Raw genomic sequence first — 22,958 nt, forward strand, 5'->3', positions numbered from 1 at the left:
TTTGTCGGAGCAACGCCCCCCCCCTCTCTCGCATTCGCCGCCTCCCGCCCCTCCTACCCCGCCATCCCATTGGGCGGCTCGTGCACGTCACGCGGATTCCGCCAACGCGGCGAAGGGTCCACACACCCCCTCCTCCCCTCCAAATACATCCGCGACAAGCATTGAGGGATCGACTCGTCATTTTTGTACGATTTTGTTCCTCAATAAAAAAAAATCGTACGCATTCGGTCCCCGCACACACACTCGACGCGTATATTGTGAGCGTTTACGATAGATTTAAAATTCATATATCCGTTTATTCAATCCTGCTAACAAACCCCGCCCCCAATATCGGAGTGGTTCATTTGCCCCCCCCCCCCCACACAACATCACGTGATGCGATTATAGCCAATGGCCCAGGTCGCTTCGACAAATACCCCGCCGACCGACTCACCGCCCCCCTCCCCCCAATTTCTTCACCGCAGCCGCGTCACCTTCCCGCCGCGCGGATTAATCTCCGCGTTGAACGGCTGTTTTTTGGGGGCGCGCGCGCCGATTGGCTGGCCGGGCTTAAAACGAAACGAGCGCCGCCGCGTGATTGGTGGAGGCCGCGGACTGACCTCTCCGCGCACTACTTTCTGGGGAGATGGTGGAGACGCGAAGTTCATGGCGGCGCCCGAGGGGATAGTGGCGTTCGTGGAGGGACGTGCAGCGACCCCATCGAAACGTTTGCCTTCAAATGTTTTAACGAGGGCTCATTTTTTTTTAACACACGTATATCTCTTTTTAGCAGAATTCCCATTTCAGCAGAATTGTCCCCTTGCCGCCCCCCACCACAACTTCCCCACCAACCACCACATCGCTGACCATTGGTGATGGTTCAGGCCCAAAGTTGACCCAAGTCCACGTTTAATGTGGCACGCTTTAATATGTATATAATAACAACGCTTACTGAAATTGACGTATTCAAATGAAATATTTGATCTTCACATTTGAAAGCGCCCCCCACAACTGTACACGTTTCTATTCTACACAGGAACATTGCCCCCCACGAATGTGCCAGCTGATGTTCGACGCGGCGCGTTCGTGGCCAATTCGTCACCAATCTGGGCCAATTCGGGAGACCAAAATAGCAGACCCATTTATCCACGGGGTTATCGACGATTTTCCTCTCCCCCGCGGGGCTAACATCGGTGGATAACCAACACAATAGAATGTAATTGCCGTGCAATTGCTTTATCTACAATTTAAAACAATATCCCGAATTGCATGTTTGCAATTAAGTCGCGGATTACAGGAAGAGGGCTTGTGGATAACACGAGTTGTCGTTGATAATAGAGGCCGCATGTAAGCGTTTAATTATAATACTGGAATGTGAAAAAGTGAAATATGTTGCCTCTATTAATGGGGAGGAAACCTCAGCCTGCCAAGCTGCAGCACACACGATAACCTTTCCATACGCCAGTTTGGTTTGATAACACGACTGTTTTTAAAAATAAATTTCGATTTAAAGCTTTCGGAATATATTTTTAAAAAAATATATACTCTACCCCCCTTTACATCGGAATGAATCCCTTCATCTGGAATCTAGAATAAACCACGGCTTCTAAAGGGATACATTTCTGGTTGTAACTACTGTACTCACGACAGTGCTGTAATGTGTTGATATGTCCAATGGAAATACACTACGATTTTTTTAAAGTTTCATATTGAAGATGAAGTAACGTAGGAACAAAATGTAGATCACCAAGCCGTGTTAGTCATGGGTATACATTTCCTATACTTCACCACGCTGGTCAATGTGGTTTGAAGGATGAATTGGCCCGGTATCAGTTCAGATCTCACTTAATTGATGTTAGCCATGGCCAGAAATCAAACTCAGGCTGCCGAGTTCATCGTGCAGTGAAATTCTCACCTAAATATACACAGTATTGGCTGCATATATTGACTCCTATTTAAGCAGTCCTACAACTGAATGCATACAAGTTCAAGTTATTTGTTTAACCCGGTGAGAACTCGAGGGAGAGCAGGATACGTATCATTTGCAAGTGTGACCTGGGTCACCAAAGTGACGCACATAAACTTTACCGATCACCAGCTACGTGGCGATTTAGACAAACATCTTCAAGAGACCTGAGTAGAAAAACTACAAAACAGGGGTGAAGAACTCTGTCATTGTGTGGCATATGGCCCACGCAAAGCGGCCAAAATCGGCACCATGTTTATCCCCCCCCCGAGCCTTAAAGAAATCACAAAAATAGCCACACGTGACAGCGAGCTAAAGTTACTCCTCTCACCCACACATCACTGCTCACACGGCACCCACGGCCACACGCGTTCACACTGCATCTTTTGCGGATCAATCGACCGAACGCAGTGCTCGGAGGTCAACAGGTTACTACCTATTAATATAGCATCGCTGTGTATACGGCCTGATATCAATAACAATAACTCACAAATAAAGCAGAGTTGAGCAATGGACAACATCTTGCTTGCGCAAGAGGACATGTGCGGGGAGGGAAAGATCCGATTCTTGGAGGCGCTCAATGCCAACGAAGTGGCGCTGGTGGAAAATTATCTGCAGAGCGACATCGTCCACGTCGACCAAATCTTCTACGTGGAGGACGAGCACATGAAGCTGGCTGCCTACAAACCAGGCAGGTAGAGCCTTCCGCTATTCCCAGCAGAATTTCCCCGAAAAGGGTGTCGATAAAAGCACCCTTTTTTGTGGGAAGTTAATGGCAGTTGTCATATGAAGAGTCTGACAAAGGAATATGGGATTGCCACCACTGGTTCGGGCATGCCGTCTTCTCTGGCTGATGTTTATGCAGAGCAACAGCTGCAATTTTGCATTGAGGTGGTTGAATAAGATAATTGCGCCAGGAGTAGTGCGGTGGTACATCACTGTGATTGATGCGTCCTTTGTATTTGTAAATCGGGCAGTCGTGAAACATATGTATGCTCCATGGGCTGTTCTGGGTGACCACAGTCGCACACTGTATATATATATTTTTATCTTGGCACAAAGTGTCCAACATCTGCTGCCACGGTTTGTGGTGTGGGTAAGCCAATGGAGACGAATGCCACCTCGTGCTCGTGTGAGAATGGAGATGTTTTGAGTGATCGGTGCCATCTCGATAATTGGTCATTTTCATCACAATTTTGGAGGGGAAAAAATGCCAACTGTTGGTTATGAGGAGTGTGGAAGTTGTCAGATTGACCTTGAACGATTCCTCTGGCAGATGTTTTCCATTTCTCCCAGTCTAGACTGTGAGATCCCATGCCAAGAGGCCTCCCATACTGAATGTATGTATACGTGAACATTATAACGGGGTGAAACCCCAATTGTTGCAAAGAGACATGGTCCAATTTTCGTGACAAATGTAACAAAAATTACCATTTGTCAAGATGGGGCTTGAGAAATCATTAAATGTAATGTTCGTGTAGTGAGTCCAACTGAGTCGCAGACGTTGTTCTTTAGAGGCAACACATTTATTTGCAACAACACGTAACACAAAGGGGTAACTGCCCCTTCACCAGATACAGCCTAGGGTGGTGGCCACCCAGCTAACTACCCTATACGGAGGAGTTACAGCTACGAAGGGTCTGGCCCTCACTCGGGTCCCGACCACGTGTTGATGCCTGTAGAGCTTCCAGCTTGTAGGACGCAGAGCTTCAGCTTGTAGAATGCAGCCACCCCGGTTCCTCTCAGGGACCTACCTTATATTCCCCCACGGGTCGGGGCTGCTCCGCCCTTTGCCCCGCCCACCTTCTAGAGCCTTCGAGCTCCCTCTTGATCCCTCTCGATAGCTCTCCCCGGACACGTGATTACCCCCTCGTCCCCCCCCACCTGGAGGCCTCTCTGTGGACACTCCAGATCACATGTCTACGGGGTCAACCAGATTGCCATGGCCCGGGGCAAACACTCTCCTTCCCCCCTGTGGAAGCCCGCACTACACGCGATGCGTGGTGCCCGCGCTATCCCAGCGCACGCCAAGCCCCGCTAGGGCTGGTACTACACCCGGCTACGGGGTATACGCGATGACAGTGCATCGCGTGCCATGACCCTCTCAGGCCGGTACCATACAGTGACATCCCCGCTGTTGCTACATTAGTAATTGTATGCTACCTGCTCCTGATTGATGCTTACATCGAGTCTCAGCTGTCAATACTCTTACCCAACTGCCTATGCTCCAGAAGCAACTGCTGCCCCTTGTCTGTCTCACTACAATTCTGTGCCGCCATCGAGGACTCGTGATTGCTTTTCCCCCTTAGGCATGGGGACCCAGGAGGCTTGAGGGTGGCTGAACCCCATTACTTCCACAGGCAGGGTTCCTGCAAGATAAATAAGTGGCTTCCTTGGGTTCATATTGAAGTTCACTATTCAGCAACGTATATAAAACATTAAATAATACAGGAACACCAATCAATTGCTATTGTTGCTGGCCGCTTGGCATGTTGAGCCTTTTGTACTTGTGCTTGTAAATCATGAAAGAAAAATGTATCATTAACATTTACAGAGAACGTTAACATCGAAGTGAAATGCCCGTTAAAATTAGCTGCCAGGCATCATACATGCAGTGTGCGTATCAATAGTTCTAAATCTTAAAGGCCCCACATCTCTTTTGCCTGGCTTTCAAACGACACTGAGCTTAGCTCCAGCACTTCAGAGTCACGGTCATTTATGCCCATACAATATTCTGTGCGTTACAAATTGCATCACTATCATTATCATCACCTTGCTGTGTCCATCTCGCAGGCTTCTGGCTGCCTAACTACAAACTCCAGTCCTCGAGCGTCATGCCGCTGCACGTGGCTGCGGCACTGGGCCGGGAGGAGTGTACACGGGTGCTGCTCCGCCGAGGCGCAGACCCCAACGCCATGCCCAACGGCAAGACGCCGCTGCACGTGGCCTGCTTGCTGGAGCGGCCTGCCATTGTGTCTCTGCTGCTGGAGTACGGGGCCGATCCCGACAAGTACTCGACCGGCGGACTGGCCGCCATCCATTACTGCACCACTCCGCAGTCCTTAGAGTGCTCCCTGCTGCTACTGAGCGCAGGTAAGTGCAGCAGGTGTGTGTGTGCACAAAAGTGGAGGGCAGAGGAGTGATGCTTGCATTGCAACAATGAGCGGAGCGCCTGGGCGGATAAAATGCAGTGAGTTGTTGCAGTAGGGAGCACAGGTAGTGCATGTGCTAATCATCTCAGTCAATCATCCCATGGTACCTTGGGTCTGTCACGTGAACTCCTGCCAGCGAGCCTTCGACACTTCACATGGCCTCACGTGCATCTAGCCTGGCACAAGCGCTGTAGTGATGTCACTGCCAGTTATGGCGGCTGTTGTTGTTATGTACATGCGGGGTACATTTGTGAATGAGTTTAAGCTGGATTTAAAGAAGATGCTATTCAAAAAATTAAGTAGCTTTTGTGTTGTGGATACGTACTTGGGATGTGTGTCCCAGGCTATTCGACATCAGTTTTATGCATTCATCACAAAAACAACTCTCAAGTGAGGGAGTGCTAACGAGGAAATTCTCACGTGGATAGGAATACAGGAAGAAATATCTCTAAGATAGTGAGATGCAGTGACGAAGTGATGCTCATAATGATCCAAATAAAACCAGTCGATGCAACCATAATTCAACTAGTGAGGAAGAGGCGGGCAAGATCTACTACTATAAGAGGAAATTATTGCAGGAGAAAAGGGGATGTCCATCTGATGGTAATGGCAGATTGGAACACCACCATGGGAGCCGGATGGGAAAGAGGCTGGCAGCTTTAAGCTCAGAAGAAGGTATGACAAATGAGAGAAACTCGTGGACTTCTATAGAAGATTTAGGGTAGCAAATACACGTGTTTATGGATAAATATATATATAGCCCAGATTTACTTGAAAAAGGCTCTGAAATATGGAACATTACCAAAATCAAGGCTGGATTATGGACCGGGCCAGTGGGGCCAGTGCCCCGGGGCCTCGGACTGCCAGGGGGCCTCCAAGCCTCAGGCCACGTGCTGTGCGTGGCCCAAGACTTCCAAAGGAAGTTGAACGTCAGGGCCCTCAGTGCGCACAGCGCAAACTGACCACTAGGCCCCTGTGTGCTTATAGCGTGAGCTGACCACTCGGGCTCCCACACCCCTCAGTGCTTACAATGTGAGGGCCCCTTAGTGTTTAAAACGTGAGCTGACCACTAGGGCCCCTGGGCCCCTCAGCACTTACAGTGTGAGGGCCCCCAGACCCCTTGGTGTTTAAAGAGCTGACCACTAGAGTCCCTGGGACCCCTCGGCACCTATATTGTGAGGGTCCCTGGGCCCCTCTGCACTTAAAGCGTGAGCTGACCACTTAGGCCCCTGGGTGGTTACAGTGTGAGCTGATCACTATGGCCCCCAGGCCCCTCGGTGCATACATCGAGTGTAACACCTGGGGGCCCCTTGGTACATATAGTGCATGCTTAAAACGAGGGCCTCTCGGAGAGTATAGTGCTTCTGTACAACGAGCCACTGGTTGGCATGCTACAATATGCTGTGACATGATACAATATTCACCAACAAGTCAGTTCATTCTTCATAACATGACAGTTTGAAGTGCGTCATATTATGGCAAGCAGTTTGTTATTTGACTTACAGTAACTAGCTATCCCGTTATTTTAGATAGCTGCCCATTTTCCCTCGCTAGCTGCCCATATGATTCAGCTTGTTAACAGAAATTAGTTAGCAAGCTGCCATTTTTGACAGCTAGCTGCCCTTACAACCAAATTAGCTGCACTAAAAAGGCAGCTAGTGAGACCGAGGGCTTGTCGTTTGTTGAGAGCTTAGTTAGACAAATCAATTATTAAAAATACACCGTGGTTTTGTGAAATATTAAAAAAAGATGCCAAAAGCTATATTTTTTCATACACTAATGCATATATAAGAGACCCAATCCATACTTAAAGATTAAGGAAACCCCCATACATTTTTTCCATAGACCGTCTGTTTTTAGATCCACGGAAGTATATAATGCGAACGTTGACATGCAAATTGTCGACAGTTCTTATGAGGTCTTTTTTCCCCTCCTCATCGATGGGGTGTGGCCTATGTGCATAGTCTCCACCAAGTCATTTCACTGATGTATCAGAAATCCTTGTTGGTTGTTCAGTCATTGAAAAAAAAGTTATCTTTTGAATTTCAAGCAACATAATACTCTCTGTCAAGCAGTTATATAAGACATTTCTTGGTAGGAAAAGAGACTTTTTTCCATCTTTTGTATAAAAAAAACAGCCTTTTTAAAGGCCATTTCAACAATCCCTCCAAAGGGCAATTTTTTAACATCCTTTTTAAAGGGTTAGGGTTATTTTCTTTTATGTGCTTTTTTCTTTTATCTACTCAAAGCTGCCTTTAGGTACAAGTAGACTATAAAATACTACCACTTAATTGTATTTTCCAACAACAGTATTTGAAGGGTGTTGTCATTATTAATATATCAATGCAATTATTATTTAATAAGTATTGAGATATGCTATAAATATATTCATATAAATAGCTTACTAGTTCTGAAACATGGACCACAAACGTTGGAATAAAAGAGGCAAGAGAGACAGTTTCGCTTCAAAGTGTTCCACTCATTGCCAACTTCTTTCAAAAACCTTTGATAGTAATAATGATGACAGCAGCACTATTGTCAGCTGTGAGGAAGGAACTACCACTAGTTTAGTTTCCAGTAATGTTGTCACTCCCCCAGAGCCATCCTTTGAAGGCGAACCGTCAACAGCTAATGGTATACAAGAACCATCATTTCCACCTCAGGAGCAGTTTGGCAGTTCACAAGAATCAAATCAGCAACCAAGCCATTCCTGGTGCTATGAAGTCACTGACCCTGCATTATGGCAAAGCACTTCCAGTGACATTGTTACGTCAGTGCTTATTGACAAAGGAGCAGTCCCCTTCCAAAACTGCAGTGAAAAATACCTAGCTTCAGTCCGAGATAGAGTGCTTTGTGGAAAGACTAGAAGTTTCAACAATTAACTTCTGAACAGTATATTGCCAAATGGGCAGAAGGTTTCTAGACAATGGCTACTGTACTCACCCCCAACAGGTTGTGTGTGCACTGTTTTGCATGAAAACTGTTCTCCAGCAAGCTCGGTGGCTTTAGTCAGGAGTTTAGTGACTGGAATCACTCTGAAAGAATAGGGGAACACGAAAAGAGTGCAGAACACAGATCATGCATGCTTGCCTTGCACCAGCGGACAAAGGGCAGTGCTATAGATGCAGATCTCATGCAGCAACTTGATGGGGAACGTGAATACTGGAGGAACATTTTGAAAAGAGTTGTAGCAGTAATAAAGTTCTTGGGTGAAAGAGGACTTGCGTTTAGGGGAGATGATGAACGGTTTGGGTCAACCCATAATGGTAATTTCCTTGGCATCCTAGAATTGCTATCACAATTTGACCCATTCTTAGCTGAACATATTAAAAAGTTTGGCGGAAAAGGAAGAGGCACAGTGTCCTATTTGTCATCGACAATATGATAACTCATTCCGCTAATGCGTTAGAAAACTCGCCAATCAATAGCAGATGATATATTATGGATGCCAAATATTTTTCAATAATTGTTGACTCTACCCCAGACCTGTCACATGGGACCAATTGATGTTCATATTCCAGTTTGTTAACAGCAGCGGGGATGTGGTGGAGCGATTCCTGGGCTTTGAGCCAATTGAGAGCCACACTGGTAAAAGTTTAGCAGACTGTGTGACTTTGATGGTGGAGGGCATTGGGTTGGACCTCTCAAACTGTAGAGGTCAGTCATATGACAATGCAAGCAACATGTCAGGAAAATACAATAGGCTACGGGCCCACCTGAAACAAAAAAACCCTCTGATAGAATGTGCCTTGTGCACCGCATTCACTTAACTTAGTTGGTGTTAACACCTTAGACGGCAGTAGCCCAGAGGCTGACGAGTATTTTTTACATGTTGCAGTCACTGTACACATTTTGTTCTTCATCCACACACAGATGGGGGAAAGTCTTTTGGAAGACAGATGTCAGATGACATTAAAATCGTTGTCCAGTACTCAGTGGAGTGCTCGGGCAGAGTCATCCAAGGCACTGTGGAGAAATTACACCCACATTAGAGAGGCCTTCGGTGGTATGTGCAATGATGATAATGAGAAAAGAGATACTCGACTTGAGGCCACTGGACTATGTGCTAAATTGGGCACTTTAGGGATGGTGTTCATGGCACATTTCTGGGTTGTCATACTTAACCGGTTTCACGCGACAAGCATGCACCTACAGACAAGTGGCATTGACATCTCTGTAGCAGCACAGATTTTATCTTCGTTGAGGGATTTTGTGATGGGACAGCGAGACCAGTTTGAAGCTTTTGAAAGGGCAGCCTTAAATGTGACAGGTCTCTCAGTCAAATAAGCACGATCTTCAACGAAAGAGGAAACGCAAAACATTTGCAGATGAGAGCTCAGAGCCAGGTGTGACACTTTAGGGGAGGGAGAAGTTCAAAATAGAAACATTTTATGTGATCTTTGATAAGCTAGTAGCATGCCTTGAACATCGCTTGGACGCTTACAAGCGTTTGACCAGTCTCTTTGGAGTTGTGTTTATGTCAGATCAGGTGTCTAACAGTGATGTCATAGTGGAACTGCATATCCATCAGACCTGGACATGAACTTTGCCAACGAACTCATACAATTCAAGTCTTTCATGTCTGACTCTGAGGGTGAGAAGTGCCCAACTAAATTGCTTCAGACGTTGCAAGCACTTAATCTGCAGTCAGTCTTCCCCCAATGTTTTCGTGGCACTTTGGATTTTTCTAACTTTGCCAGTGACAACACTGCCAGGGTGAGTGAACATTTTCCCTTTTAGGCAGAATAAAAAATGAGCTGCGGAGTAGCATGTGCCAAACACGTCTCAGCTCATTGTCACTTACGTAAATAGAGTCAGACCTCGCCAGACAGCTATATTTGTACGATCTAGTGGATGATTTTGCGAGGAGGAAGGCAAGAAAGACACCAATATAGGAAAGCAGGGGAGGCGGTGGCCTCCAAAATACATGTGCCCAGGGGCCTCATGGGACCATGATCCGGCCCTGACATTGTGGTGAGACAAATATATTGCAAGTGTGAAAACTGCAGTATTTCTCGTGCAGATACAGACTCTGATGACCAGCTTGTGATAAAAACTACAGTATCTGAGTTCAGTTGCTGAAGAAGCTTGTGTGGGGGCCGTTGGCCCCCGGGGTCCCTCCCGCCTGCATCCCCTATTCCGTTTACGTTACCCCACCTCCCTATTACTCGCTACGGTTTCGCCGGCATTCGAATGCGACGCCCCTACTGTTACAGCCTCGCGCCGCGCTCCCACGCTGCGAGCATACGTGCGCACATCATCGTCAATCAAACGCCGTGCTCGCAGTATAGCCCTGTGCGGCACGTTACCAATGCGCATCCGTATCCGACATGTAACGAACGTATGCACACACACACACGCCACTCCGTGCACTCCAACTCCACACCAACTACGCAAGATATGATCGCGCACCTGTATCACACACGGAGTGAACACACGCGACACCCACTCTTGCGCCGCTCTGCGCAGCGCTCGCCGTCTGCTGGCCGCTTGCGTTATGATCGCGCACCTGGGGTACGCCTATTACGCACGCCGCGAGCTTACGCACACACAGTACCACACGCGTTCCCACACGCTCACACTGCACGACAAGATCACGCGAGACCACGCTTCGCTATTAATGATTTATTACCTGGTAACTGATGTTCAATCAGTGAGTCGACGAGGCGGGCCTATTCCACTAAACCGGCACCTATTCCCTATTTATCGGCTATGATTCTAATTCACCTTCTTACTCACTGTTAAGTGTCCACGGCGGTCCGCTGATCCTGGTGCTAACCGCGTGCCTCGGTGCGTCGCACGGACGTCCGGGTCGCTGGCTCGAGCTGCGTCTGGTCGCCTGGCACTGGAGTAAGAGAGCGATTTCCCCTCTGCGCTTCTCTATTTATCCTCCCTACCTCAAAGGGGATGCTGCGCTGAACAATGGGCTCGTGCACCCCAAGCCCGCGCACGGCGGTTCCCGGGCGCTGTTGATATGCTAATCAGTGAGCGACGTTGGCGGCGTACATCCTAATTACTCCCTTACCCTTCCTAACAATGGGGCCTGCGCGCTCAAGCGCAATTATCCCAACCCTCCATGACTATGCGCAACAGCCCCTGTGACCCCGCTATTCATGCTGTCCCGTGCTTCCCCTGCTTGCCCCGTCGACTCGTGGGGGTGTGTGTGGGGGGGAAATGCGCCTCAACCGCGGTGGCCGAATGCCCCACGCCGCGACCACACCATATTAAGGCCGGCAGCAGCGCCGCGGTACCACGTAGCACGGGGGAGGTCATCCAATTCCCTGATCGCCGGAAACCGTGAGAATTAATCCCGATAAGGGTCTCTCGGATAAAAACCGGTCGATCAGGTAACCTTCCCTTCCAGCTCTATGGGGGGGGGGGGGAATGCGTGCGGGTGTGTGCTTATGTGGGGCGGGTGATGGGGGGCAGTGCGGTGGGGGAAGCCGGGCGGCTCCCTGGCTCGGCAGAGCGGCCCCGTCGTTGTGGCACCACATAGCCCCCCGGGGTGCCAGTCCCCGTCCCGGGTTGACTGGAGCACCTCGCCTGGGTTGCCCCCACGAGGTATCGCCGCGGGGTCCGCGGGATTCGCCCGGCCCTTGTGGCTGGCCTCGGGGGTGGCGGCTCCGTCTCCTGGGGCTCCGGCGGTGGTCTCCTCCTCCATTCCAACGGCTCCCCTCGGCCTCTGGCACCTGCGGGCTGGGGAACAAACTCAGAGGCGGTGGGGTTTAAGGGTCGCCGTCCTCGTCGCCCCCGGCCCCGCCCGGGGCCCCTCGGAGCCCGGGGCTCCGTGGGGCCCATGTACTGCGCGAGGCCCCCGGGCACGGGGGGTGGGGGGACCCCGGGGTTTCGGGGTACTTGGACGGCGGGGCTCCCCCCCTCGGGGGCTGCTTGCCACGGCTTCAGTCGGCGGATGTTGACCACCATCTCCCGGCCCCTCTCTCCTCCCTGAATCAGCACCGTCCATGGTGAGATCTGCCGTCTCACAATCCAGGGTCCTCGCCAGTAGGTGGTCAGCTTCCCCACCTGTCCGGCACCGACGCGGGGAGTGTACAGCCACACCTCGGAGCCCGCAGTGTAGAAGGGGGGCTCCATACGGGGTCGGGCGCCCTGCTCTTGCCGCTGGTGCGCGGCCTCTCCGTGCGGGTAGGCTCGGCCCCTGGCCCCTCGCAGGGTCTCCAGCAAGTGCTCCACGGGGTGGCTCCCTTCCTCCCATTGCGGCGGAGGGACACCGAACAGCAGATCTGCGGGCAGGCGAGACTCGCGACCAAACATCATTAGGAACGGGGTCTGTCCTGTAGAGGTGTGAACGGCGGTGGTGTAGGCGAACAGGGCATAGGGAAGGTGTTCGTCCCAGTCCTGTTGATTCGCGGCCGCCATACGTTTAAGCTTCCCGGCCAGAGTCTGGTTCATCCTCTCTACCATCCCGTTCGCCTGGGGGTGATACGCCGTGGTTCGGTCCTTCTGGATCCCGAACTCTCGGCACAGCGCCTGAAATAGTTCGGCCTCGAATTCACTACCCTGGTCGGTAATGACTCGTTCGGGGATCCCGCACTTAAGTACGTAGTTTTCCACGAAGGCCCGGGCCACTACGAGGGCTGTTTTATCCGGGATAGCCACCGCCACGGGGTAGCGGGTGAAGTATTCCACCGCTACGAGAATATATCGGTTGCCCCGGTGGGATCGTGGAAAGGGCCCCTGCAGGTCGATTCCGACCAACTGATTCGTCCGACTGACTCGGAACGGCCTCAGGGGTACCTGGTACCTCGCCGGCTTTTGCCCACACTGCTGACAGGCCCGGCAGCCCTGCACCCAGGCGGCCACATCTTGTGCCAATTTGGGCCAGAGATACTGGCGACGCAGGGTCTCTCGAGTGCGTCGTTCCCCATCGTGGCCCCCGAGTGGGTGGTCATGCACCAGCCGTAGCAGCTGGGGTCGCACCTGGGCAGGAATACAGATGCACCCCGGCTGGCCGGCCTCGGTTAACTCCCGTACCACTCCGTTCTGCACACACAACCGGGCATACAAACCGCTCCAGGGTCCTGGTAGGGCGCTCTTTTCCTCCCGCAGTGCCGCCTCCACTGCCGCCAGATCCGGATCTCGCTGCTGGGTCTGTCTCAGCTGCTCGTCGTTTAGGCCCGGGAAGGCGCAGCCGACGTCCTCCTGGATCCGTCCGATCGGGTCCCGAGCCGCGGGTCCCGCGCTTGCCGGGCGGTCGACGGGATCCTCAGTGCCACCTGTGAGGGTCTCTGTGGCGCACACTGCACTCTCTCTCGCTGGGGGGGGGTCAGTGGCCGCGGCCTCTCGGGGGTCCGTTGCCTGCCGGCAGCGTCCCCCCGTGAAACACGGGCAGGCCTCCTCCGCCCTCGTCTCGGCGTACACCGTGGGTCGCCTCGACAAGGCGTCCGCGTTTGCATGCGTCCGGCCAGCCCGATACTCGATTTGCAGGTTGTACTCCTGCAACTGCGCCAACCACCGGGCCATCTGCCCCCGCGGCTCCTTGAATGTAAGAAGAAACTGCAGAGCATAATGGTCAGTGCGTACGCGACATCTCCTGCCGTACAAATACGGCCGGAACTGTTTGCATGCGAAAATCACGGCATACAACTCTTGGCGGGTCACGCAATAGTTCAGCTCGGCCCCACTCAAGGTCCGGCTGGCGTACGCGATGACTCGTTCCGTCCCATCCTGTACCTGTGACAACACCGCGCCCAGCCCGCTGCTGCAGGCGTCGGTGTCCAAAATAAAATCGGTGGTAAAATCGGGGAAAGCGAGGGTGGGGGCGTGGGTGAGGTGGTCTTTGAGAGTGGTGAAGGCCGTCTGGCAGGTCCCCGTCCACTGGTAGGGGTGCTTAGGGGAGGTGAGTTGGGTGAGAGGGCGTGCAATCTCGCTGAATCCCTTTACAAATCGACGATAATAGGTGGCGAGCCCCAAAAATGATCTGATCTCCGTCAGATTCCTTGGCCGTGGCCACTCCACTACGGCGCGTACCTTCTCCGGATCGGTGTGCACGCCTGCCTCGCTGACGCGATGCCCGAGGTACCCCACCTCGCGTTGTGCCATGTAACACTTACGTGGCTTGAGCTTGAGATGAGCCGCTCGCAGTCGCTGGAACACCTCTCGAAGCCTGGACCAATGCTCAGACAAAGATCTACTGAACACTATCACATCGTCCAAGTAAATCAGGCACTGTTCCCACTGCAAGCCCGCATCACCAACTCCATCAACCGCTGGAACGTCGCGGGCGCGTTAGTGAGTCCGAACGGCAACACTCGAAACTCAAATAGGCCCATCGGGGTGGTGAATGCTGTTTTTGGCCGATCCTCCTCCGTCATCTCCACCTGCCAGTAACCGGACGCCAGATCGAGGGTGGAAAAATACCGCGCTCCTGCGAGACTGTCGAAGGTGTCGTCGATGCGGGGTATGGGGAAGGCATCGCCGAGCGTGACTGCGTTTAGTTTACGGTAATCGACGCAGAACCGGGTTGACCCATCCTTTTTCGTTACTAGTACCACCGGGGCTGACCAGGGGCTCGCCGAGGGCTGAATTATGTTATCGCGAAGCATGTCCCCAACTGCCTCTTTGATTTGGGCGCGTTCGGGTGCGCCCACTCGGTACGCAGGGAGTTTGATGGGTCGGGCTGCACCGGTGTCAATTTGGTGCTTAACAAGATCGGTCCGACCCACGTCCGAGTCGTGTTCACTGAATACGTCGGCATACTCCCGCAGTAACTCGCGCAGCCGATCGGCCTCTCCCTTAGGTAAATCCGCCCATGGTACATGTAACGCGTCGAGCAGGGGAACGACCTCGGCTCGGGGAGTCGGGCCGACTCGCCAGGCCAGGTCCTGGTCACCCTCAGGACGCCCGGGGTCCTCAGCCCAGAGTGCGAACACCGAGTCGTTAGAGTGGCGTGCGTGCAGGGGGTGTACTGTGGCTATCGGGGTGCGCCGTCGCAGTATCGCTGGGGTATGGTGGGGGTTAAACATCCGCATAAACAATCGGTCCCCATCTGCGTTTACCAACGTGGCGGATCCCACAACCCCATACCGTTTTGCCAACTCCGGGTGAGGAGTTAGCATTACCTCCCCTGATGGTCGGAGCGCGGGGTCGGTGGGGGATGTTGCCACCGGCACCAGCATCTCGGTGAGCGGGCCGATGGTGACGGCCGTCGCCAGGATAGCGGCCACAGGTGCAAAGCGGCGGCGCGTTGGTTCTCGTCCCAGGAACGGTATCCGCTCGCCATTGCTCTCCATGGTGGCGCATCGCTGGCGGGGTTGCACGTTGAGTCCCAACCGTTCTAGGAGGTCGGTGCCTGCGATACACTCGTGACACAACGCACTCGACACGTAGAACTCCTGCGTGCACACCTGGCTGCCTATGCGGACCTCTAGGGTGGCTCTCCCCAGCAGCCCCATTCCGGCTCCGCTCGCCGTGTGCAGCGCGCGGTCCGGGGCCTGCAGGTGACGCACGTCGACCCCGATCGCGCTGCAGTGCGCTGCGCTCACGAGCGAGGCCACCGCCCCCGTGTCCAGCAGGATTCGGGTACGCACTCCGTTTACCTCCCCTTCCACCAGCGACGTGGCCCCCGTGATTCCCGCCACCAGCTCCCGCAGCCAGTCGCCAGGAGTCACCGTTTCTGTGGGCGTTGTTGCTGGAACCTGTGTGGAGATCACTCGCTCGCCATTATTCTCACAGCTTGTTTGTGTCGGGGCTACGTCGATTTCACCCCCCGGTGGTCCCCTCTCTAGGGGGGCCTTAGTGTTTGACCTTAGCTCTTGTCTAGCTCGGGCGACCTGAGGACAGTCCCTCACTAGATGCCCTCGGCGATCGCACATATAACATGCCCGGGGAGGGGTGGCGGCTCCGTAATGGGCTCTCTGCCCACTCCCTCTCCCTCCTCCAGTACGCAGTTGTCCCAAATCGGACTCTAATTGGGACACCCTCCCGGCCAGCCCCCCTACGGTCGAGCGTAGTTCCCCCATCTCCGTCTCAATGGTAGACTGTAGCTTGGCCATATTTCGGCTCATTTTATCGTCTACTTGGGTTATCATATCTCCCATGCCAGCCTGTAACCCGGCTACCCATCCCGGGGTTGTCTCGCGGGACACTGGAGGCTCTCTTTCCCGGCCCCTTACCGTCCTCGCGAGCTCCTGTTCCTCCTCCTCGTCTTCCGAGAGCAGGCTCGCAATGGCGCGCTCTCGTCCCAGCCCCCGGAGCTGCGCGCGTTCGCTGTGAATTCTTTCACACTTACGTGCACGCTCGACAAGGGTGTTAAAGGGAAGACGTGGGCAGCTCATGTCTGGCTGCCACCACGCCGTGCGAGACAGGTACCGCTGGATTTTCTCGGCGGCCAGTTCCTCAATAACATCAGTTGCGTACCCCGGGCGTGCGATCTTTGTTAACTCGCGCACATCCTCGGCGTAATCACGTAGATCTTCGCCAGGTTGGCGACGGCGCGCCTCTAAGGCCGATTTTGCTTCCTCCTCGTCACGCGTGCCAAAACGCTGATCGAGTCGGCGCATCAGCTCCTCTAGCTGTGTCTGTGCGCTCGCGGGTAACGCTTCTACAAAATCGGCTGCCCGCCCATCAAGATTCATATTAAGTTGACGTACTGCCTGCGCGTCCGTCCATCCATTAATTTCCTTGGCCCCTAAGAGATTGCGGGCGAATGCCTTCCACGAAGGGGCCCCCCGGCCGGTAAATATTAGTCTTATTTTAGCGTGAGGTAACGCGGGGGTCCGTACCGCTTCCGACACCAATTTGTGGGGGCCGTTGGCCCCCGGGGTCCCTCCCGCCTGCATCCCCTATTCCGTTTACGTTACCCCACCTCCCTATTACTCGCTACGGTTTCGCCGGCATTCGAATGCGACGCCCCTACTGTTACAGCCTCGCGCCGCGCTCCCACGCTGCGAGCATACGTGCGCACATCATCGTCAATCAAACGCCGTGCTCGCAGTATAGCCCTGTGCGGCACGTTACCAATGCGCATCCGTATCCGACATGTAACGAACGTATGCACACACACACACGCCACTCCGTGCACTCCAACTCCACACCAACTACGCAAGATATGATCGCGCACCTGTATCACACACGGAGTGAACACACGCGACACCCACTCTTGCGCCGCTCTGCGCAGCGCTCGCCGTCTGCTGGCCGCTTGCGTTATGATCGCACACCTGGGGTACGCCTATTACGCACGCCGCGAGCTTACGCACACACAGTACCACACGCGTTCCCACACGCTCACACTGCACGACAAGATCACGCGAGACCACGCTTCGCTATTAATGATTTATTACCTGGTAACTGATGTTCAATCAGTGAGTCGACGAGGCGGGCCTATTCCACTAAACCGGCACCTATTCCCTATTTATCGGCTATGATTCTAATTCACCTTCTTACTCACTGTTAAGTGTCCACGGCGGTCCGCTGATCCTGGTGCTAACCGCGTGCCTCGGTGCGTCGCACGGACGTCCGGGTCGCTGGCTCGAGCTGCGTCTGGTCGCCTGGCACTGGAGTAAGAGAGCGATTTCCCCTCTGCGCTTCTCTATTTATCCTCCCTACCTCAAAGGGGATGCTGCGCTGAACAATGGGCTCGTGCACCCCAAGCCCGCGCACGGCGGTTCCCGGGCGCTGTTGATATGCTAATCAGTGAGCGACGTTGGCGGCGTACATCCTAATTACTCCCTTACCCTTCCTAACAATGGGGCCTGCGCGCTCAAGCGCAATTATCCCAACCCTCCATGACTATGCGCAACAGCCCCTGTGACCCCGCTATTCATGCTGTCCCGTGCTTCCCCTGCTTGCCCCGTCGACTCGTGGGGGTGTGTGTGGGGGGGAAATGCGCCTCAACCGCGGTGGCCGAATGCCCCACGCCGCGACCACACCATATTAAGGCCGGCAGCAGCGCCGCGGTACCACGTAGCACGGGGGAGGTCATCCAATTCCCTGATCGCCGGAAACCGTGAGAATTAATCCCGATAAGGGTCTCTCGGATAAAAACCGGTCGATCAGGTAACCTTCCCTTCCAGCTCTATGGGGGGGGGGGGGGAATGCGTGCGGGTGTGTGCTTATGTGGGGCGGGTGATGGGGGGCAGTGCGGTGGGGGAAGCCGGGCGGCTCCCTGGCTCGGCAGAGCGGCCCCGTCGTTGTGGCACCACACTTGCAGCACATGGAACAATCATGCCGCGGTACAAGCCGAGAACACGTCAAAGAGCTGATACAGCACAAGCACTAAAACCCATGCAGTAAATTGTAACCGAAGAACATGCCATGAATTGAGCATGTGAGAAGATATAACTTTAGAGCGAAATTTAGGGAACAAGTAGAGAAAGTGGCGAACAGAATCACCAGATTTGTAGTTGAAGCAGTGGATTAAAACTTGTTTCTGTCACGCCCCCACAACTTGTTGGTGGTTGGTTGGCACACGCGTGTACGCGCGCGTGCGTGCAGGAGCAGACGTGAATCTGGAGACGGGGAACGCAGCCGAGGAGATGCCCCTCCACACGGCGGCGCGCTGCGGCCTTCCCGAGCACGCGGCGCTCTACGTGTCACACGGCGCCGAGGTGGATGGCAGCGACGGCCATGACGAGACACCGCTGTGCACCGCCATCTTCTGGGCGCTCAGCATGAGGAACATGTGCGTGAGCCCCCAGCACCACAAGGTATGTGTGCCAACATGTGCCCTCCGTCGCCGGTCACGGTATGACCCTTAGAGCAGTGGTGTAGCCGTCGAGTGTGCAGGCGGTGCAGCTGCATTAGCGCCCATGTATCAGCTGACAAACTGCACTGTATTGATGATTTATTAGTGTATCCCCCTTGTGTGTATGCAGAATTTCTCCAGGCACCACGCTACTCCACTATGGAGTAGCGTGGTTACCAGGGCCCTGGTGTAAGTAATACAATAGGGCCACCCGTCCAATTTCTCCACTCCTCATGACTTGGCGCCTGGCCTCCTCTGGCCGATGGGCCCCAGTGAAGCTGCACTGCCTGCAAATTCGATAGCTACCCCACATGAGGGCACCTGCCTGGGCTCAGGTATTATGCCCCGCCACGAACTGCCGACGCTTGACAAGGGTTTGGCTCCGGCATCAGGTGTGCGAGCGGTTGCTAACGCTGGGCGCTGACCCCAACGGCGTGGACACGGACCGCAAGTCGGCGCTGCACCGTGCCGCCTGGAACGCGGACTGCACCCTGCTCGAGCTGCTGCTGTCGGCGGGCGCGCACGTGAACCAGCTCGACGGCCTGGGCTGCACGGCACTGCAGTACATCGTGCGCGTCGTGAGCGTCCGCCCCACGCTGCAGCCCGAGCGATGCATCCAGATGCTGCTCAATCACGGCTCCGTGAGCATCTACCCGCTGCAGTTCCACAAGGTGCCGTTTACACTGCTAACATGCCAATAGACTGATGCACACGCCGCTCACTCACTGAGTCATTGCTTTTCCTGGTCACACCTGACTCAACTGGTCCACCGACTCGCTCACTCAGCTGGTTACCACTGACTCATCTGGTTTCCCCTCGTCTGATCTTCCGTCACTCACGTGGCCGTGGAGGTTCTCGAGCTGTGCGGTGACAGCCCGGCCGCCGTAGAGATCCTCGTCAACTCCTACAAGCAGCTGCGGATCACACACGCCTGGGCGCCAGCTCTTTCGCAAGACGCCCGGGAGGTACGAGACACCAAGTCCCTACGACAGAATGATCTCCCATATAGCCGTAACATACTTTTGAGGCAAGTGCTGTTAGCGAGCACCTATGAAGGTCGGTCGACAGCACACCAGGGGGTCAGTGGCCAAAACCACACCCGGCCGCCTTTTTCTCCCGAGTAGCGATGTTAACACACTGCACCAGGTCCTCATATGAGGCTGAGTCGATCTCGTCCCTACACACACACTCGTATCTCACGCCATCCACACTCCGCATCCACACGTTTACCTTAAGGATGGGGAACCAACAGCTTGTGGACTGGATACAGCTCACGACTTAATTTCACACATTCCATGGCCACATGATGTCTCCCGCTTAGAAATGGCCTACAAATGATATTTATCCATCACTGTGACCTTCTTAGCCACACTGATCGAGTAATAGAGGGAAATATTTCTGACCTGGAAACACTTTGTTTCTAATCTGAGCATGTTTAGCCACTCCTGTCACTTTTAAGTGCCTCTTTATACTGGGTTGACATGTAAGTTCTTTTTGCATTATTGGATAACACGATGTGTGAGTTCACGTGTTGTTGCCTGCCAAAGCTATTTAAAAGTCATATTCGACTCATGCACAATGTGCAGTCGTATGCGGGGAGTGGTGACGCATTGGTTTGCACACTCCACCACGAGTTCGATTCCTGGCCATGAAACACCTTCCCATGCACCCCATGCCCCCTCATGTCCCCCTCGTGCTCTTTCATGCTCTTCACAGGCACACGGGGACTTCTACGCGTCACTGCTGCACTTCTGCAACGGAGTGCCGCGATCCTTACTGCACCTGTCCCGCTGTGCCATCCGCGGGGTCCTGGGCGAGCGTTGCCACTCCCAGATCCCACGCCTCCCACTGCCGGCGCGGCTCAGGGACTACCTGCTCCTGGATCCCGAGGGGATCATCTACTGAGGCTCTGCCATGAGCACCGGAAAGTCTAAGAGTGGTTGAAACCGAAAAGGCTAAATGTAGCGATGGAGAGAAGACGGTGTTTCGGGTGGAGTGTAACCATATATTTTGGGAGGCTTAATGGAGGGCCACATTGCGAGCTGCCATCCCCTCCCCACCTGAGGCCACGCCAACTTTTATACAGTCGTGCTCATAAGGCCCCACATGATCCTCTACCAATCACGCCCACTATTCAAGTACCGCTGACCCCATCACATATCATGCAGAAGTCGAGCGTGAAGCAAGAAAATGTTCAACCGGGACAAAAACGCAATTTTCACAGACACTTTCCGAAACTGAGATTGTCCAGGACATGTTGTAGCTTTTATGTACAGGCTAACAAAACACTTGCCTTTAACTCATAATCCGAGCAAGTTTCAAGTTAAAGTTGATCTTGTTTAACCAGGTGAGAACAACTAGACAACGAGCGCTCAATGCTATCCCCTATCTATGTAAATACTTCGAGTAAACCAGCCAACCAGCTCCTAGAATTTCGATAAGCATGGTTGGCTATATACAGTGCGAAAAAAGCTCAACATACATAATAGCATTGGCCCTGATTATATCCTTAACTGATCATCAACACACTATCCATTACCCGAATACATTGCTCAACCAATGTCTAGTAAGTACCTTCGGCACTTAACAGTTTGCTGAGGTCATTTGCAACGTTTGCACAAGTACTGTACATATTGATCCATCCCTAATACTTTCACGTAACACGCCAAACTCGAACGGTGACGTTTGCAATCCTAGATTTCCGTAAATGTGTTTGCGATGCTGCATTGGTAAGTGGTGCACAAACACAAATAACAAGAGCCCAACAATGTTTCACAGCAGGAAAACCTGCTTGAATTATGGGCCATTCACCGAAACGTTGCTTATTATATATTTCCATTTAGGGAAGTGTTATTGATGGTTGTGTGGAGTTTGTTAATTTTGAAATCGAGATTTTCGGATGACAATGCCAAAATCTGCATCTGTAAATTACGAGAAAATCCACCACATTTGCACAAATGTATTTGATGGTCACCTAAGGCAGTTCTTCAGGAACGGTTGATGGTTTTTGCATAATGCTTTTTGTACAAATTGTTTGTTTTTTAAAACTGATGACAATCCCACAGCTTACGAAAATCCGTGTCTTAAGCCTTATCAGTGGCTCACTACGTGCAATTAACTTGAATGTTCATTAAAGGTTAGTGTAATTAAAATGTAATTTAAATAAACGATTATAGTACAGTATAATGAAATGCATATCCACCACAAAAGGTATTCACATACATAAAATATAGTTTAATAATTATTTGAAGTCACAAGTATGCAATCTGTAATAAAAAGTTAAAGTATGTGTACTGTCACTTGATGTATGTGTAGTGTAATAGCGCCGGCTGGTGGACGGCAGCGGCAGCTGTGGTGGACAGACAGCACCCACGCCGGTGAGCGTGAGCACGGTGTGTTGGCGGAGCAGAGGAACTAGGGCAAGGGTCACGGAGGACCCCATCTGGAGGCCCCTGGAACCTGCTAGTGGGTTCGAGATGGGAGGCGTGGTCAGGGCGGAGCCAGGCCGCGCTGGTTGCAAAAAAGGAGCCGAGAGCGGGGGCTCGAGGCTGCCGGTTCTGGAAATAGACTCATCTCGTCATTGCTGTCGTATCGCCGTCGTCCGCTCGATATTGCATTATCTCAGTCAACACCGTCAGTGTTAGACGGCTCGTGTTGTGTACAGGCGAGGCTGAGCTACTGTGGAGAGTGTGCGGACGAGGCTGTGAAAGTTGTTAATAAAGTGCCTCCTAGAAACTCTGTCTCTGAATCGTTGACACTACATATTATACTGGTTGGAATCACCTGGTTCCACCAGCCCACAGGGGATTATTGTGTCCGTCCGTCGTGCATCAAAAATGGGAGGGGTGGGGCTGGGTGAAGAGGGGCTGGGTGGGGAGGGAGTGGCTGGGTGGGGAGGGCCTGGGTGGGGAGGGGCTGGGTGGGGAGGGTGGGGCTGGGTGGGGGGTGGGAGGGGTGGGGAGGGGCTGGTCACCCCGTGGTGCCCTTATAAAACTCAACGTTTAACCTACTCACTCCGGCTTGTGCCCGCCCTCACAGTCGGGCATATTTGCGGAATACACCACGCCGCCGTTGACCCTGGCCATTGACCGAGCAACCCAACGTTCCTACCAGCTCCCTCCGCAGGAATTGTGTTTGAAATGTAGTCACGAACACTAAT

The 22,958-nt window shown here is 53.0% G+C and overlaps 1 protein-coding gene across 2 annotated transcripts; it reads left to right on the forward strand.

Moving 5' to 3' along the window:
• Positions 1–2,179: 2,179 nt before the first annotated feature.
• Positions 2,180–22,501, forward strand: LOC133344741 (ankyrin repeat and SOCS box protein 4-like). Of its 2 annotated transcripts, none has more exons than XM_061554858.1 (6): positions 2,180–2,636; positions 4,739–5,038; positions 18,550–18,761; positions 19,192–19,470; positions 19,651–19,764; positions 20,516–22,501. In XM_061554858.1, the coding sequence occupies exons 1-6, from the start codon at positions 2,456–2,458 to the stop codon at positions 20,702–20,704; spliced, it is 1,275 nt and encodes a 424-aa protein (XP_061410842.1). In that variant the 5' UTR covers positions 2,180–2,455; the 3' UTR covers positions 20,705–22,501. The 2 variants fall into 2 exon arrangements, with proteins under 2 accessions (XP_061410842.1, XP_061410843.1); XM_061554859.1 differs by having other exon boundaries at positions 2,516–2,640.
• The last annotated feature ends 457 nt before the right edge of the window (positions 22,502–22,958 follow it).

The sequence above is a fragment of the Lethenteron reissneri genome, chromosome 20, assembly GCF_015708825.2.
Source record: "Lethenteron reissneri isolate LAM-NWPU_2019-01 chromosome 20, ASM1570882v1, whole genome shotgun sequence".
Lineage (NCBI taxonomy): Eukaryota > Metazoa > Chordata > Hyperoartia > Petromyzontiformes > Petromyzontidae > Lethenteron > Lethenteron reissneri.

Bases quoted from the DNA above. Each gene is read 5' to 3' on its own strand.
- LOC133344741 (XM_061554858.1), top strand. From the start codon at position 2,456: ATGGACAACATCTTGCTTGCGCAAGAGGACATGTGCGGGGAGGGAAAG. The intron at 18,762-19,191 runs GTATGTGTGCCA...CTCCGGCATCAG, and splicing joins TGAGCCCCCAGCACCACAAG to GTGTGCGAGCGGTTGCTAAC. The intron at 19,765-20,515 runs GTACGAGACACC...TGCTCTTCACAG, and splicing joins TTTCGCAAGACGCCCGGGAG to GCACACGGGGACTTCTACGC.